Here is a 17748-nt window from a genome sequence, read left to right as displayed (position 1 = left end):
TTGTTGCCTAAACTTAACCACATGCAGGACTCAAGATCAAACCCCGGTCTCTTGTGTCACAGTCCTGAACTTTACACTCTTTTGGTGGTTCATAAATGTACTCTAGCACTTCTTTCACTCAGAAATAAAAAACTATGAACATAATTCAGGCAGCGATTGTGTTTGTTACCATAACGTAATTGGGAAAACAAGTTGGTACTTTATAAATGCAATTTCTAGGAGACAAGAGTTGAAGTGATGGAGTGGTTTGCTTTGCATTAGGGCTGCAACTAACGATTATTTTCATTGTCGATTAATCTGTCGTTTATTTTCTCGATTAATCTATTAGTTGTTTGATCTATAAAATGTCAGAAAATGGTGAAAAATGTCGATCAGTGTTTCCCCAAGCCCAAGATGCGACCTCAAATGTCTTGTTTTGTCCACAAGTCAAAGATATTCAGTTTAGTGTAATAGAAGAGTAAAGAAAACACAAAATATTCACATTTAAGAAGCTGGAATCAGAGAATTTAGACTTTTTTTCTTAAAAAAAAAGATTAATCGATTATCAAAATAGTTGGCAATTAATTTCATAGTTGACAACTAATTGTTGAAGCTGTACTTTGCAGAGGAGAGGACTGGGTATGAAACCTGCGTGTGATATGGCTAATAATAGGATTGGTTACTGGGTAATGACCTTCAATCCCAGGGAGAGATTATTTGAAAATGCATTATCAATAGGAATGGCCAGCCAATGTTAACACAATATGACCAGGCCTTTCATACCATGGTTTGAGAAAGTTGAGTGAGCAATGCTTGGAAGAGTAGTCGCTGCCTGTTCTTATCAGTTTGAGGTTTTGGCTACGAGCCCTCAAGGCTATTGGGAAACAGAGGTTTTCACTATTCGACCCTGTTCCTCTTTGAGATTGTACCCAGAATTGAGTGCGCATATGTGGGCTGACCTATCACCCAAAAGCCTGGGTTTCTGGTCCTGTGGCAGCAGGGGCAACAGGTTGAGGTTTGCAGCATGCAATGCAATTATCATTCATGCACATACACGCACAGAAAGGAAGTTTAAAGGTTTACTCAAACATGAGTCATAAAACACACACCATGTGGATGCAGACGGGCACCGATACTCCTACCGCTCCTACGCACAGATTGAAATCAATAAGATGAGTTATTGAACATTACAGATCTGAGACAGCATATGGAAAGATGAAGGTCGAGTGGGTGCGGCTAAGAGGAAGCGAAAGGGGGGAGGGGAGGGTGATTGGACCAAGTGCATTTGGTTATTGAATTGATAGGTGAGTAGGAGGAGGGAGCTGTTTCCTTCCTGAGTTTGGTTGACCTTAACGATCGACAGGCTGCCCTCCAGAAATCAGACAGCGTAATCTGCTAACTAGCCCCATGCACAGCACTCAGGGCCATGCCAGTTCAACTAAATCAAGACAGAAATACAGAGGAAGGGAGAATGTGGAGGGATTGAAGGAGGGAAAGGGAATGATGGCGGGAATGAATGAGGCGGAGGGGCTTTCTTTTCTTGATTTATGTCAACAGGCTAGTGAATGTGCTATTGACCATTCAACAAGCTCAGCCGCCCTTAGTTACTGTTGCTATACTGTTGTTGTTAAGCTTTCTGTTCTATCACGGCACGATAGAACGGAGAAAATGGGAAACTTTAAGAAAGTTTGAGAATGCGAGGAGAAATCTGCATGAGCAGGACAGAGCCACTAAAGTAGCCTTAACTTTGATATAGTAGCGTCTAGGACTAGCTCTACAAAGGGGTGAATTATGACATAATAGAACGTGAGCGAGCCTTTTTCTAATGTAACCTTTAATTTCAAAAAGTATGCCTTGTCTACTGTATGATTAGGCTAATGTTTGCAGCTTAAATTAGAGCAAACAAACACACAGTTTAATCTAATTCTCAAACTTTTGCTCTTGTATTTTTGGTTTTGCAAAGGCAAAAAAAAAGACACCAACCTCCAAACTCTCTAAATATCAAGTGTTGTTTTTTTCTTGAGCCCCATGAATACCACTTCAACACGTGGAGATTTCCAATGCCTAGTTATGGTTGCTAAGCTATGATTGGACAATCGCTGTGCGTGGGAGGGGCTTAGTGAATGATCAATTTCAGCAAGCATCTGAAAGATGGATAAAGAGAGAAAGACAAATGGGGGAAATGATAAAGGGCAATACGCCTTAGACATTTCTGATTTCCTGTGTCCAAAGCATTACCACATCAATAGCTGTGAAGAATCGACCAACCCCAGTCTGACTAAACAATTCACAGTCTTTGTATGTCACAGTCATTCATTGTATTGCTCCAGCTTGGTCGCCACACATCTACTGACTTATATCTCTACTGACTTGGGCTCGATGGCCACAGCTGACCTTCTCTCCTTAACCCTTTTGCTCCCTGCTCCACACAGTACGAGCATTGTAACGATGAAGGAAGTTTTAAAGTCGACTGTGTCTCTTTCGCTGCTGACAAACAAGAATCGACCCCTTGAGGCGATGACTCAGTCTCCTGACGTCGCCTGGAATCCCCCCGAGAATTTGCCCCTCGGCATTCCAGGGGCAAATCGGAGGTGATTTGACATGAGTGGGCCATTCAGGTCCAAGGGTGACCACAACACTTGCGCTTTCGCTCGTGCCGTTCATTCTTCGCCAAAAGTTCTGCTTTGGGTGTCAAGGTTTTGTCCTCGTGAGGATTTACAGCATGTGTTGGGGGATTGTGTCTCTGCCAAGACTTTCTCTCAGTGATAGTCATCTTTTTATCTGCCATAGTGGTCTAGAGCTGAGTAATGTGGCACACACAGGAATTTCATGGAATTTTGTTGTTGTTGGCTCATTTGATGCAATATTTATGTCACAGTGAAGGCTGGGTTTGTAGTTTACTACAATTTATGTGTTTCAAAATGATTTACCAAGATTCCAGAAATTAGGATTGTGTTGTTATTCCAAAAATGTGTAAATGGCTGGCATACAAACACATCATATAGAGATGCACTTTTCTATATTTTCTGCTTATTCATGATAATACTAATGGGCTAATTAGGTTTAAACTACCTAGCTGGCTGTAATATTTAGCCTATATTAATTTAATTTAGTTTGTATTTTTATTTGCACTTATATGTCTTAAAGAAACAAGAAGTAATAAATACACCAGTTTGTGACGAACAGTTTATTTTAGCACATTTCAGAATAAACAACGTTTGGTACCACTGTCTAATAAGGCACCACTATAAAGAGTTTATAAGTTGTAATTATTGGCTTTATTAATGGTTAATACTGTAAATAATTTAGTAGTGCTTTATAGATCAGTTGTAAGTCATTAACAAGAACAACTTCGAGGTTGCCAGACTGGGAAAAATTGACTGATTGGATTTTATGACCACTTATGACAAAAATCCATTTACTGAAGGTGCTAAATGGGAGATTGGGAGTATTTCTATTGTATCAGCACGGCTCTCAACATGGCGATGGCTGAGCCAGCGCCTCGTAGCTAACGGTGCTAACAGCGCTAACAGTGAAAACAATGGCAACAGTGCTGACAGAGCTAACAGTATTAACCTAGGGGAGCCGGAGGGTGGGTGCTACGCTTCTGCAACGGCGCCGTCGGTCGGGACGGTGTTATCAGCTGTAACCGCTGTATGAGAGCAGAGCAGAGCGGCGGCCGTGAGAAAGCCAGTGGAGCGCGCTCACACGCACTACAAGGCACGCATGGCTATGTCAACAAAGCACAGAGAAGCTCTGATTACAACACACACAGAGTGACTTCACTCTCTGCTCAGGTAGATATTACTCCTCTATATCTTTACATAGCAAATAGTTGTTTGCCGCTATATTAATGCTTTGGGTATTGTATAGAGCACCTTTAATGACTTAGTAAGTATTTATTAATGATTACCAATCATTCATAATATTCATAATACTTCAGTCTACAGCATTATTACCAAATAGAAAGCATAAACACAGTTGTTAGAAAGTGGCAACAAATATTTAAACGAAAAGACTGCCATGTGACGCAAACCCATAGCTGAACTGTAAATAAGTGACAATGAGAGCAGCACACAGGAGGGAGGATAGAGAGCTGCAGAAAGGAAAGAGATGGAGAAAGCTTGAAAGAGCCGAGAGAGGGAACAGATGCTGCGAATGTGGCCCGGTCGATAAAGGCGATGGAGTTACTCCTCTGCACTCTCGGGTTTCTCTGGTTGACCTCTACGAGTGCTGATCACATTCTGCCGCAGAACAGACACACACACACACACAACGGCACAGGCGTGCACACATATGCACCCTGTACAAATTCACAAACATGCATGCACATTCAGGGGTGTGTTCAATCTGCAGCACGTGGGCAGAAAAACGAGATGGGTCATCTGAGGTAGGAACTGAGCAAGGAGAAAAGAGAAAGTGTGAGAAAGAGAGAAGAGATGGTGGATCGACAGAAATCACAAAATGTTGAACGCGGATCAACAGCATTCTTCAATAATCTTCATTTATCCCTTCACTTGTTGTAACAACATGAATACTTTAAAAATGTCCATCATCGGTGAAGCCGTTTTATTGGGCAGGTCCTGGCAGCAGTCGCGGCTGTGCACAGTTGTAATGACATATAATAAAAGAACGACTCGCTTGTGTCGGAAGCCCCTCCTTTTCCTTTCCGTTTAACTCCAAAGTCAGCTTTTAAAGTATATGGTGTCAAAACAGCAGCAACACCTGTTTGCAGGAGGTTGGAATGACAAGTTAAACTGAGGTGTGGCTGCCACAGAGCACCCCACACATACACATAAACACTCACTATGAGCAAGCAAGGAGTTCTCTCCATATAATTACTCATGTAATGCTGGCAAGTACACATGTGCCCGGATTTCCAGTCATAACGTTAATCATTAACAGACAAAGCCAGGAGGAAAATTCCAGTAATTACACTAACAACCAAATAATGCTTAACAATAAATACAATAAACGGTTTGTTGACAGGAGTTACAGTTGACTGAACCTATCATTTTAACAGCTCCACATCTGTCAGATTCTACGATCTTAATGACAAGCTACTGACACATTTTGACTGCAACACGGATACTCCAAGTTTGCACTCCTATAATTTTAAAATGGGAATGCCATTTATATAAAAGCACTGTGAGGTTTAAGTGCTTGGGTGTTGGGATCAGGGCGTGAAGAATAAACAAAACGAAAATGTAAAATACTCGTCTGCGTAATATTATATGTCTTGGGCTTTTATTGTGAAAGGTAAGAACGGAAGTTGTGGATCTGGTGTGTGCTGCCTTTGTCAATGTTGAAAGGAGTAAAATAATTTGCCGCAATTTGGTTACCTTCTAGATACAACCTTGCTTTTTTCACTGCGTAATGTTTGCAATCTGTGTGAAAGTACTCATGACAAAAACAACAGTTTGAAAAGATATACTGACGTGCAAATTAATCGCATGAAAAAAACGCCGCCGGTGTGTAAAGGCCTTAAGACATGGGAGAATTGTCTGAACCTACAAAAGAGCATTTATCTAAAAACCTTAAAAATCACAAAAGATGGATTTATACAATTTTTACGGGACAGAGACACATGTTAACCCACATTTTGGGCATTGAATATGTTGTTTTGTGGCATAATTAATTATAATTAATCTTACTTCATACAATATAGTTTCCTCTCAGCTTAAATGTCCAATGATTTAATAATTTTGAATTTGCTAAATCAGTATGACAGTGCATCTGTACTCTCCATGAATATTTTCTCCTGATAATGCAAGCAGTAGTTTTATGTGATAAGGATGCATATCTCCCTTTTTCTTGAAATTTATATCTTTCTGTGCTCTATTTTCTGAAAATTAATACATGGATTTATTTTAGATTTTTAACAATCATTTAATTTCTGATATGTGGATGGAGGTGATTTTATACAAGTAGCTTGTGACTTAAGGGTACGGTATAAGGGAGCTGTTGCTGAGCTGATCATTAAAATGTCTCAACATGATAACTCTCTGACTGAGAGCAGCGGTCCAGTAACCACTGAGCTCTCTGCATAGTGGAAACAAGCTGAGCTCAGCAGGAGAAGGTCACTCCCCTCTGAGGCCAGACCATTCAATGTGAAAGGTTGAGCGAGTGGTTCAGTAAAGGCACTTAGGGCCCTGTTTTAACTGTTAAACATAGAGGGAGGGAGAGCACAGTAATGTATAGAGTAAAGTATAGGATGGATGGATGGATGAGATAAATGGTTAATGAGCCAAAGGAATAAAAGATATAACCAGGAAGGTTAGACAACAATGATGTTGTGTTTACCATCAACGGAGGGGCTCAAGAGGAGAGGAAAAGACGCAATGAAAGAAAAAAGTGGCGTCCAAATGACCATAACACTGACTGACAGAAAAGGAAATGCCTGATAGGAGCAAGCAAAAGTGTAGCCCGCGGTAAAATGGATAGAGAGAGGATTGAAAGATGAAGAGATGGGGAGGGAGCATTTGTGCTGGACAAAGAAGATTTCTGTCAATGAATGGTGTCTGGTTTCGAGTGTGTGTGTGTGTGTGTGTGTGTGTGTTGATGGGGGGCAAAAACAGTCAGATAGAGAAAGACAAGCCATGGCGGTGATGGTGTGTATGTTTGTGTCTGTTGGGGAATATTCAAAAAGGACGGTAGGGAATTTGATATGCTGCAGTGCATAATCACAAACCTGTCTGTGTTCCTTAGGGCACTTTATTCACAGATATTAGCTCAATATATTGGTGTTTTAATTAAGAGTACTCCACTTATTTAATATTGCACTCCTACTGTCGGACTCATGACGGACAGTTTAAGAAAAAATGATCAAAATTGATGCGGCAGATCCAGAGTTATCGTCTTTTTTTATTCCACACTCTTCTTCCTTGTCAAAACCTGGCGCCTACATTACCCACAATGCAATTCAATCTCTGATAGGCCAGTTGGAAACTGTGGTGTGCGATGCTAGAAGCGGCTAATGTAGCCTTGAGTCGCTAGCCCCAAGCAGCGATGAGGAGCGAGTTATAGAAGTCTGCTGTGTTCACTTCTTTCCAACTTCACACCCCTAGATTTCTTCTCTTCAAACTTGTAGCCTTCAAACCATAGACTGTATAAGAAGCTGACGTAGTCACCGTGACGTCACCCATTGGTTTGTGGACTGCCGTTTGTGAAGCCTCGAGATCGGCATTTTGGCCATCACCCTCTTGGTTTTTTGCAACCAGAAATGACACGAGATGGTGGAGCTCAGTACAACCAAACGCTGAATAAGACATGGTCTATTTGACTCTAAATGGGACCATAATTTGCTAAATAAACATCATGCTGTATTGTAGAAGAAAACTAGCGATTGAGACCATAAACTCATGTTAACAATGTTTACTGAGGTAATAAATCAAGTGAGAATAAGGGTCATTTTCTCATAGACTTCTATTCAATCAGAGGTCTTTTTGCAACCAGAGGAGTCGCCCCCTGCTGGCTATTAGAAAGAATGCAAGTTTAAGGCACTTCTGCATTGGCTTCACTTTTCAGACCCCGGAGTTGCCCACTGGTTCAACCCCAACTGATGCTGACTTACAGTAAGCGACATCACTAGCTTTAGCTAGCCACTTGTAAGTAAGACGTGCTGTGCTGAGTGAGCTGAAAGCACCTGGAGGTCACGGCTCATTGAGCCCAGCAGGAGGAGGCTCCACTGACCCGGCAATTAAAGTATAAATCTGGCAAAGCACTGATGCTAAGAAAAAAGACAAACAGGCAGTTATGAATTTTTTGAATACTTAACACTTAAAAATACAGCCAAGAAATTTACTTGCCAAGTGTCACATGTCAAATAAAACTGGCACAGTGCGGTGGATAACCCTGCAGGGCAAACATTTGTCCTATTAGGCTTCAGATTAATATGACAGCAACATCATCATTACACTTATTTTTAGTGAAAAGAAAATCGATGGCTTAACAGGTTAAGGATTAAGAATGATCCAGCATAAGTTAGTAGGATGTTCAGTATATTGGTGTCGCCATAAAGTACTTATCACATCCTCAAAAGCCCCACAGCTGCTCCATGCATCCATCTAAATAAGCTCTCATTAAAAATGTCTTCACCTCATTAGTGAAAAATGGCCGCCGCACCTTCAGCGGGCTCTCCTGAGGTATTTAGAGCCCCTTGGAAGCCAACGGGATGATTTCCTGTTGATGATGTGAGTAACTGTGAGTAAGTGACAGGCATGGATAGGATAGGATTCCACATCCGCGGTGAGGAGCGAACATGTCTGCTTAGCGTTAATGGTCGGAGGAAAGTGGGCCGGACTGGATGGACATACTTGCTCTTACCCACGTTAATGGCTCCCCAGGGAGGAGGGGAAATGACCAAGTGATGTGGGATGTAATGTGTGTGTGTGTGGGTGTGCAGCATGAGAGACCTTTATGGTTACACTAGTTATGGTGGATAGAGGCAAAAGAGTGATAGGGGCTTGAAGATAGATGATCTATCATATTTGTACTGTAGCCATATTTAAATCTTCGATGCAATTTTTCAATTCAAGCTGAAATTATACTGATCTGCAGGGTATCAAAGAGTCTACAACAAGTTTCTCCATCTGCTGCTACTGATGGTGGGAAACGTTTATCTCTGAGCTGCCATTTTAAAGTCTTTGAAAAATAAATGTCCTTTGAATTTATTAGAATGAAGTCTCTTTCGGCTTATTGTTTTGATTTTACATCCCTCAACTTAACTGTTTGGTTTATTCTCACAGCTCCCACAGATTCACCACCTCCCACGCCCTTTACGAGTAACTCCACGCCCACCGATGACATCTATCTACAGAGCATCCCACCAGACCCTACTGACACCACCACCACCACCACCACCACTAATGGTGATTCCAAGGAGCTGATCTACCATCTGAACGACAAACTCATCCCCATCTACTGCTCCATCCTGGCAGCTGTTGTAGTCGGCCTGGTGGCCTTCATCATCTTCAAGAAGTGAGGACAGAGAAGAGATGAAGTACAAAACAAAATTTAAAGCACACAGTAAAAAATATAATGCATCATGGTACCTCACGAGCCAAAGCTGGATTATAATATTGTTGTTCTGACTTGCCCTTTTTTCAGAAAAAACAAGCATGACAGATCTCAGATTGTTTCATTTGATGGATTTTTAAAGATGATATTGAAATTGAGATATATATAATATTCTTAGAGGTACAGTGTGTAGGATTTTGCGGCATCTGGTGGTGTGGTTGCAACCAACTGAACATCCCTCCGCTCACTCCTCCCTTTCAAAGACTTCGGTAACGTGAGCTGGCAAGTGCAAAACCGTGGTAACGCTGTTTGCTTCGCTCAGAGGCCATCCTTACCATAATAACACTACTTTAGGAGCAACGGATGTCAGGGGGCGGCTGGCTGTACCACGGTTTTGCGCTCTGCTGCTCACGTTACCGCAGTTTTACAAGCGTGTTGGAGAACTACGGCTTTCAGGTAACGTAAATACGTGAAAGGCTCTCTCTAGAGGCAGTGTTTGATATGTAGATATAAACCGCTCATTCTAAGCTAACGAAAACATGATTCTTAAATTCAGGTGATTATACACTAATGAAAGCATAGTTAAGAATACTATATTCCATTTCTGCTGATAGATCCCCCAAAATGTTACACACTGTTCCTTTAATCATCTTGTGACCCCTCAGATTTACCTTTATACCGTAAATACAGATTTACCGTCGGTATGCCCTGACATTAGGCCACGAGAGCTGCAGACGTGTCCTCTGGACAGTCATTTGAGGACACGGCAAACATTCTGTGTCTGCAGATCAAAGTAAAAAATAACAGCCATATTAATAAAAAAGAAATTTACAGTGAAAGTCAACAGCTGAAGGGAAGAGGAAAGAGATCTGATACTCATTACAAATGCATATGAACAACAAAATCCAATCGGATTTTGAATTTCCGCAGTTTCATATTTAATGAAATCATCTGCTGCTTTTCTGGATGAGAGCCTCTTACTGTACTGTTGTCCTGTGGGTTACAATGTGGTCTGTTTACTCTCTTCTCATACATTTGAACCCCATGCTCCTCTCTTAATGCCTACACAGATAGCCCTACATTAACTGTTAAATTATGAATGTACAATATGTTTATCCAATATGTTGTACGGCTAAACAAGTGTTACAAGTCTATACACTCAAGTACATGGGCTTCAAGACAGATCAGAACAGAAGTGAACACTGAAACTGAGTTTATCCAGTTGTGAAATTTGTGAAGTTTTTTTTACAGGTAATAGATTACCCTTTAGCTTAAACGGCTATAATCAATGTTTTTTTTTGTTAACAAAGGATCACATGACTACTTGTTAAAGGGGAAGTGATGAGCCCACAGAGCATCATCACCCTCCCCTCAGCTCTACAGAGCGTTTTAGCATCTTTCAGCTCATTTTTTTGGGTTTTACGAGGGAAACTTTATGGTTTTGATTCACTCTCAACTAGGGGTGTCGCGATACACCCGTATTGACGATATGTGATATTTAAAAATGAAATACTGATATCATGTTAATAATACACATATGATAATATTGTGTAAACAATCCAACGCCTCTTAAATCACGCTTTTGTACAGTCATGGTTACATACTCTCTCTCCACCTCCATACACATGTATTTTTTTTGAGTGAGTATTTTTTCCCCCCAATTTTTCTATAGTTATTGCAATATTATCGTTATTGTGACTTATTTTGGCCTCGATAATTGTGTAGTGAAAATCTGATATTGTGACAGCCCTACTCTCAAAGCTCTCATTAGTGTTGTTTTTGGCCGCAGCAGGCAGCTGTTTTCAGCAAAAAAGCTAAGAAAAAAACATGGTACACTACGTACCCAACATCAAACGTGAAACAGACAAAGTTAGCGACTAGCTGGTGAACATCATGGAGCATTCAGCAGCTAAAGAGACAGATATTTCCCTCAGGAGTTGGTGGAGACCAAAAACAGAGCAAAAAAAAGAGTGAACATTGGAATTACATTCATTAAGGGGCCAGAAACATGACTCAAAATAAATGCTAATGTTGCTCCGTATCTGATGAATGTGTAAATACATAGGCATTTGCCAACAAGTTCGCTATATCAACTTAACAGATGACGATATGTCAATGTTTTCACAGCTTGTTTCTTCAGATGGTTTCAACTGAATTACTTTGCTAGGCAACACCTTGGGTCCATGTTTACTTCCTGTCAGTTTATGTCATTCACATACACTGCAACAGGAAATAAACTGGGGCACATCTGGAATGTTTACATTTACAGCTGTGTAAAAAGGTCTATTGATAATTCTCCTTTTTTGCTGAGTTGAGTTTTTCTTCTATTCTGCCTCATTTTCACTCAGGTGGAACAGCTGTAAGCAGAACAAGCAAGGAGCCAACAACTGCACAGCCAATCAGAACCAGACACCGTCCCCTGAGGGAGAAAAGCTGCACAGCGACAGTGGCATTTCTGTTGACACCCAAAGTCTGCAGGAGCAACAGCAGGGCCAGACTCAGGCACAGACAGGTAACACACTAATACCTGTACCTAAACAGAGGCCACTCCCTTAATAAAGTACTATTTACAAAATACAAAAGCCCTCATTAATCAAACTAGCGCACTTAAATTGGGCGTAAGCACGTTTCAGCACAAACGTCAGTGTTTGTCTAGCGCAGAATTCCTCCGGTAATGAGTTTCTTCTAATCCACAAATATGTGTGACGGGTTCCTGTGAATGTACACAGAGACGGCACCCTGAACTGTCCCACCGCGCCACTCAAAAGTAAAGAATTTCCCCTCAGGAATGAAGCGTCTGGTTGTTTCACCTTGACTATGACTTTTCAAACTTACTGTTGAAAATCAGCAAACACGGATTACAACACTGACAGAGCAACAGTGTTTGTTGTTTTGGCAGCATGTGCTCTTGGCAGTTTCCAGTCCTGCCTTGACAAACCAGTTTGAGAGAATTGACGACTTTTGAAACCACATGCTCGTTCAGATTATGGAAAACAAGTGGTGCAAGCAGGAGAAAATAGCATTCAGCAGTGTTTTCTCTGGCTTTGCACAGTATCTTAAAGTGGTAACAGGTGGGATGTGTGCTGGTATTTTTGGTTCTAAATTATCATTGCTGAGTGTGGACAAAGAAGCATCTCTTCCTTTCTGTAATGATGTTTTAATGGAATTCGTCAGCCAGAAACGCTATCGCTGCTCATGCATCAAGCTAAATGTTAGGGGGGGAATCACCAGAGGCCCAACGATACAATATTATCACAATACTTAATACGATCTTATTGCAATTTAAACATTTTGCGATTTGATATATTGCAATTTATTACCTTTTTTCAACTGTAAATTATGCAGTTTGTCAACATTTGTTTTATCTAATAAGATACAGTTTTCACTCTGTTCATCTCAGAGTTTTCATTCACATATCTTGAGGTCAGAGGTCAAGGAACCCCTCGATAAATGGCCAGGCTAGTTTTTCCTCACCAAAACTTCCCGACAAGCTAACATGACATGATTGGTACTAATGGATTCTGTATGTTTTCTAGTTTCAAATGATACTTATCTTCACTCTAGCTTTAAGACTGAGCTCGCTATAACCCTTGAAAAACACAAGCCGCTGGGCCGTCGGATTGTTAAGAGGTTAATAGTTTATAAATTTATAGTAAAAAATCGATACATGTCTGTTTATCGTCACAATATTGCCACGCAAAATATCGCATAGTATCACTTTTTCCCCCACCCCTACTAAACTTACTTAAATATTAAAAGTAAAATCATGAAATGACATGAAATTTTCTCTCCACAGTTGTCACCATGGATGAAGAGCCGTGTTTGCTCCTTCCTCTCCACACCAGAGAGAAAGTGGAGAAGCTGCTGTTCAGGGGCAACGAAGGAGACGACTGCAACCACATGGAGGACAGCGACTGGTACAACCTGGCGGGCCTGCTGGGATACGAGGAGGAGCGAATCGCCACCTTCCAGCAGGAAGAACACCCCGTCCGTGCGCTCCTGTCCGACTGGGCGAGCAAGGACTGCGCCAGCCTCGACACGCTGTGCACGGCGCTGCGCAAGATCAACCGCGACGACATCGCCCAGAGTCTGGTGCTGAGCCCGACTGCTACGAAGCCCACCGCCACTTCTGTAGTGTGATTTTAAGCTTAACAGCGAGCAAACCGCCTTAAACTTAATATTCTTCCATGGCCTCCCTCACGCCACATACATTCATGCTAGAACCGCTTTAAGCTATTCCCTCTTGAAGCCAGCAGTCACTACGAGTCCTGAAGAATCATTTCATGTTTAACCAAGGGATGAGATGGGGAGATGCCAGAAATTAGAAAACTGAATGAATATCAATGCACCTAATCAAGCCAAAACCTTTCACCTAACCATCAGGATGTGCTTATAATCATTCATTCTCACATGTTAAAATCCACACAATGTAAAGCCTATGTGGAAGGAAATTGTCTATAATCATTCCATTGTTGAGCCTGGATATCTACCCGTCTTTCTACACTACTTGACATCCAGCTCTGACTTTATTAACCATAGAGCAGCAATGAACTGAATCCATTTCATTCCTACAACTTGATCCTCTGCATCTTTATTCTTAAACATTTACAGTCAGTTCGTCCCTTACTTATAGCGTCCATAAGCCAGTGTTGTATCTTTAAATGTTACAAATCTATGCTACCAAAGAGGAGGAAACGTCTTGAGACCATACCTGACAAGCGTCATTATTTACATGCCATATTTTTTAATTTAAGTTGTCAAATGGCTGGTGTCTGTTGCTACTGCGCAACATGGCCTGCATACCACAGAGTATCTGGATCTTAGCAAATGTGACAACCCGAGGAAGGATGCTTGGACGCTTTTCAAATGAACCTGTTCTCCTTCAGCAAAAAACAAAAGTCCAGCTATTTACTCTTATTTTAAATGTGTGTATTTACGACATTGAGCTGCAGCACACATGGAATTAATCTCAACTACTGCAGACTCTTACTTTTTCCGACAAGTGCTATAAGGACTGCTGGCTGGACTTTGCCAACTCGGTGGTCTGTGGGGCGGGTTGTTGACCGAGGCAACATGAGACACTATTCTATGTGCTCAGGCCTATCTGCATAACACAGGAGCTCCCACACAGACTCCTTCATACTGACCCAGAAAAGGGACCGACGTGGAATGCAAAACTATGTATACTGTATGTGCATAGGTAGACAAGTGAACACACCATACACATACTGTACATACATACATACATACACACACAGACGTAACCATGCATGTACTACACAAACAAACACACACATCATGTATACATTTACATTGTTATTCATTGTAGACACAGAAAACTTCAGATCCTGCCATATACTGTATGGAACACTCTCATGAGGGGACCATATATTGTTTAATCTCATTATTAGTAGCCAATATAAGGTGTGTCTTTAAAAAAAGTATGTCTACATAATTTGCAATGTGTGCTATAGATGGTGAAATGCTACCTTAACAGTAAACAGCATGCAGAAACTAGCAACTCATTGTCAGCCAGTGCACAAATTCCAAGAAAAACACAAAATAATCAGGATGCAAAACAAAAATCCAGGGTTTTCTATCTTTTTCGCTTAATTTCTCAGGGTATCTAGAATGATTGTGTTACTGCATCAATATTACACTTATTATTGCACCCTCTATAGCGACTGACAATCCTTCAAACAGGTGAATAAGTGAGGGAAACGGGCCAGAGAAAAAAGGGTGTCTTGTTTCCTCATTGTTTGCAACAATGACCTCTGTATAAAAGGCAACTCAGTGGAGACATAAGTCAAAGGATGTGGGATGATCAGACCGAGGGAAAGCGGAAAAGTTTTGGATTACTTAAATGTAAAGGTGAAACCCAGGATTCAGCATTAATCAGCTTGTATAAGCATGCATTCCTCTCCTCATGGCAGTATGTGCTTTTTACGTTGTGTTGTGTTGCACCTATTTGCTTTGAATTTGTGAAAGCATACTTCAAAAATGTTGATATTATTATGCTGCCAACTGAGGACCACTAGCGTCTATTTGTTCTCTTTATTTTGGGAGGAAATATTTGAAGGAGCAAATAGTTTAATGTGCTAAACTTACCTATACCATCAACTTCATCTGTTACTTTCAGGGACAGATTGTACATTGTTACTAACCACTAGCATACTGAGCTTCATGCTGTAGTGTTACTTTAAATGAAGGTATTCTCCCTCTACTCTCTAAGGGTTGTTGTATTTTAATTCCCAAATAACAACTGTAAATGGTATTATGTTTCTCTTATTGTCCTAGATTCTAGTACTTCAATGTGAATTGTCTGTTTTTGCATCACAAGTGCCTGGGAACTATTTCAGGTGTCCGCTGATGTTGTAAATTTGTTGTTTTTAGCTGTTTTTGTAAGTATATTTTCTTTAGTTGTCGTTTTTTAACTTGTAAATAAGTTGTCTTTTTCTAGTTTTTTTTATTTTAGTTAAAGCCAAGAAGGCTCTACTGTACAATATCTATGTGAATGGGACGTTGTTATGATATCAATGCTGTCCCAGTTTAAAAGGGTAAGAAGGGCAAAAGGAAGGTAGCTGCCTTTGTGAGGTACTTTTAACAAATTATTCACCATCAGCTGTATTAATGCAGAGTGTCATTAAGACTGGACATGATGAGGGGACACAAATTTAAAATGTCTTTCAGGCTAATCAGAACCAGAAAGGCTTTAATTATCCACCTGCCACCAAACTCAACTTTAGAACAACCATACTATACTCAACTATACAATCACAGTGTATTATAATACTAAACATAATTTTGCAGTATGACATTTTGGGAAAAACGCTTACTAGCTTTCTTGCCAAGAGTTAAATGACAAGAGTAATACCATTCTCTTATGTATACGTTCAGTACAAAGTTACAGCCAGTTAGCTTAGCTTAGCATAAAGCCTGGAAACGGGGGGAAACATCTAGCTCTGTACAAAGGTAACAAAATCCAGCCCGGTCGCACGGAAAGGCGTGTGAATGACACAATAATGCGCAAGGCAAAAGCATGTAGTAAGAACACCATTGTTACTATAGGCGTGTCATTTTCACGCCATGTAGTCTGCATGTGGAATAAAAGGGGAGAACGACTGCTTGTGGCGGGCAGGAGGGAAGGTGGATGGGTTCAACAAACACAGGACTCACGTCACGTGTTTTGTAGTGACGTTTGTGATGTGATTTTGCATACTAATGTAATGTTATGTTGTTTCCGTATGTATTTTGAGCCCAACCATGACGGTTTTCCTAAACCTAATTGAATGGTTTTGGTGCCCCCCTGTTGGTACTGCACCTTCATAAACACGTGTAATATTCACGCCTTGGCGAGGCAAAATGTGACACTTACAAGAGCCATACATTGGACTCCGCGGGTCCACATGCTACCCTCTGGTGGACAGATGGGTCTTTTACACGCTTTGCCTTGATATTGGGTTACAAAATCTGCATACCAGCACCTCTAAAGCTAGCTAGTTAGCATGTTATGTCTCATTTGTTTAATCCGTAAGTGTAAGAACAAGTAGCTCTGTCCAATAGCATAAATAGTCCATTGCTGGTAGATTATGTTTCCTTTGTACAGAGCCAGACTAGCTGTATTCCCCTGCTTCCAGTCTTTATAGTCAGCTAAGCTATTTGGCTGGTGGCCGTAGACATATATTTATCAGACAGACAGACTAATTGAAAAGTTACACTTAATTAAATCTGACTCTGGTAAATTAGCAGTTATCAGGATTGAGGAAACTTGATGGATGTGTTCAATATTAGCCATTAGCCAACCACTGAATGACCTTCCCTGAAAGCCCTTTGTTCATTGTACTATAACTTAGCCATCACTATCGTCAGAGTTGTGAACTGTGATTGAAGATGGAGGCTTTTTCCTCGGACAGTATTTGTTTAGTTTGATAGATATGAGAGATTTAATTGAGTAACAGTGACCAGACATTGACTTGTGTGTACAGTAAACCCAACTGAAGGTGAACATGTCATGATATTGCACTTGAGAGTAACAAAGGGTGGATGCGGGGGGAATTAAAAAACTGTTTTAGGAGGATAAGGTTTTTAAAAAAGCCCTGGTAACTCATGGTGACAAGACCGACAGTGCACCAGGACTGAATTGTACAGATCTGAGAAATACTGAATGTTCCTTGTATACTAATACTGTACTATACTTAATGTGAATTCCGCAAAATTCCTACATCAGACAAGCAGTAACCAATAATAAAGCTCTTAAATCCACTTTTACGCTGTATTGATCAAACAATGCACACACAAACACAAGAGCGCATGCACTTGCATCTTCAGGAACATAAACTCAATCACACACACGCACACACACACACACACACGTATATTAGCATGGACGCCCAAAGTGTTGGATAGCATAGTAAATAAATAAATTAGATAATAGTAAAATATATATCTCAACCAATAATTTGTGACATTTTATATGTAAGTAATAAAACTCAACTGTTCATAATCATTTTTATTTAATCATAGAATTGTTTTATTTCCAAATGCCTCTTTACAAATTTGAAGAAATTCACTAAAGCTGAGATATCACGAGAACAGACGTGAGGTCACAGTGACCTTGACCTTTGACCACAAAAATCTAATCAGTTCATCCTTGAGTCCAGGTGGACATTTGTGCCAATTGTCATCACAAAAATTAACCGGACGGACGTATGGACAGACCACGACAAATTTTTATCCCAGTGTTGCCAACTC

The 17748-nt window shown here is 40.7% G+C and overlaps 1 protein-coding gene across 1 annotated transcript in view; it reads left to right on the top strand.

The window, feature by feature from the left end:
• ngfrb (nerve growth factor receptor b) overlaps nt 1–17260 on the top strand; it is a 33134-nt gene extending 15874 nt beyond the window's left edge. The window contains exons 4-6 of the mRNA XM_037755990.1: nt 8727–8958; nt 11346–11509; nt 12794–17260. Of these exons, the coding sequence (XP_037611918.1) occupies nt 8727–8958; nt 11346–11509; nt 12794–13137 (740 nt within the window). The 3' untranslated portion in view covers nt 13138–17260. The remainder of the gene's footprint in view (nt 1–8726; nt 8959–11345; nt 11510–12793) is intronic.
• The last annotated feature ends 488 nt before the right edge of the window (nt 17261–17748 follow it).

This window comes from Sebastes umbrosus, chromosome 20 (genome assembly GCF_015220745.1).
Source record: "Sebastes umbrosus isolate fSebUmb1 chromosome 20, fSebUmb1.pri, whole genome shotgun sequence".
Taxonomy (NCBI): domain Eukaryota; kingdom Metazoa; phylum Chordata; class Actinopteri; order Perciformes; family Sebastidae; genus Sebastes; species Sebastes umbrosus.
Note: the sequence above shows the minus strand (reverse complement) of the source record. Positions and strands in the feature narration are given on the sequence as shown.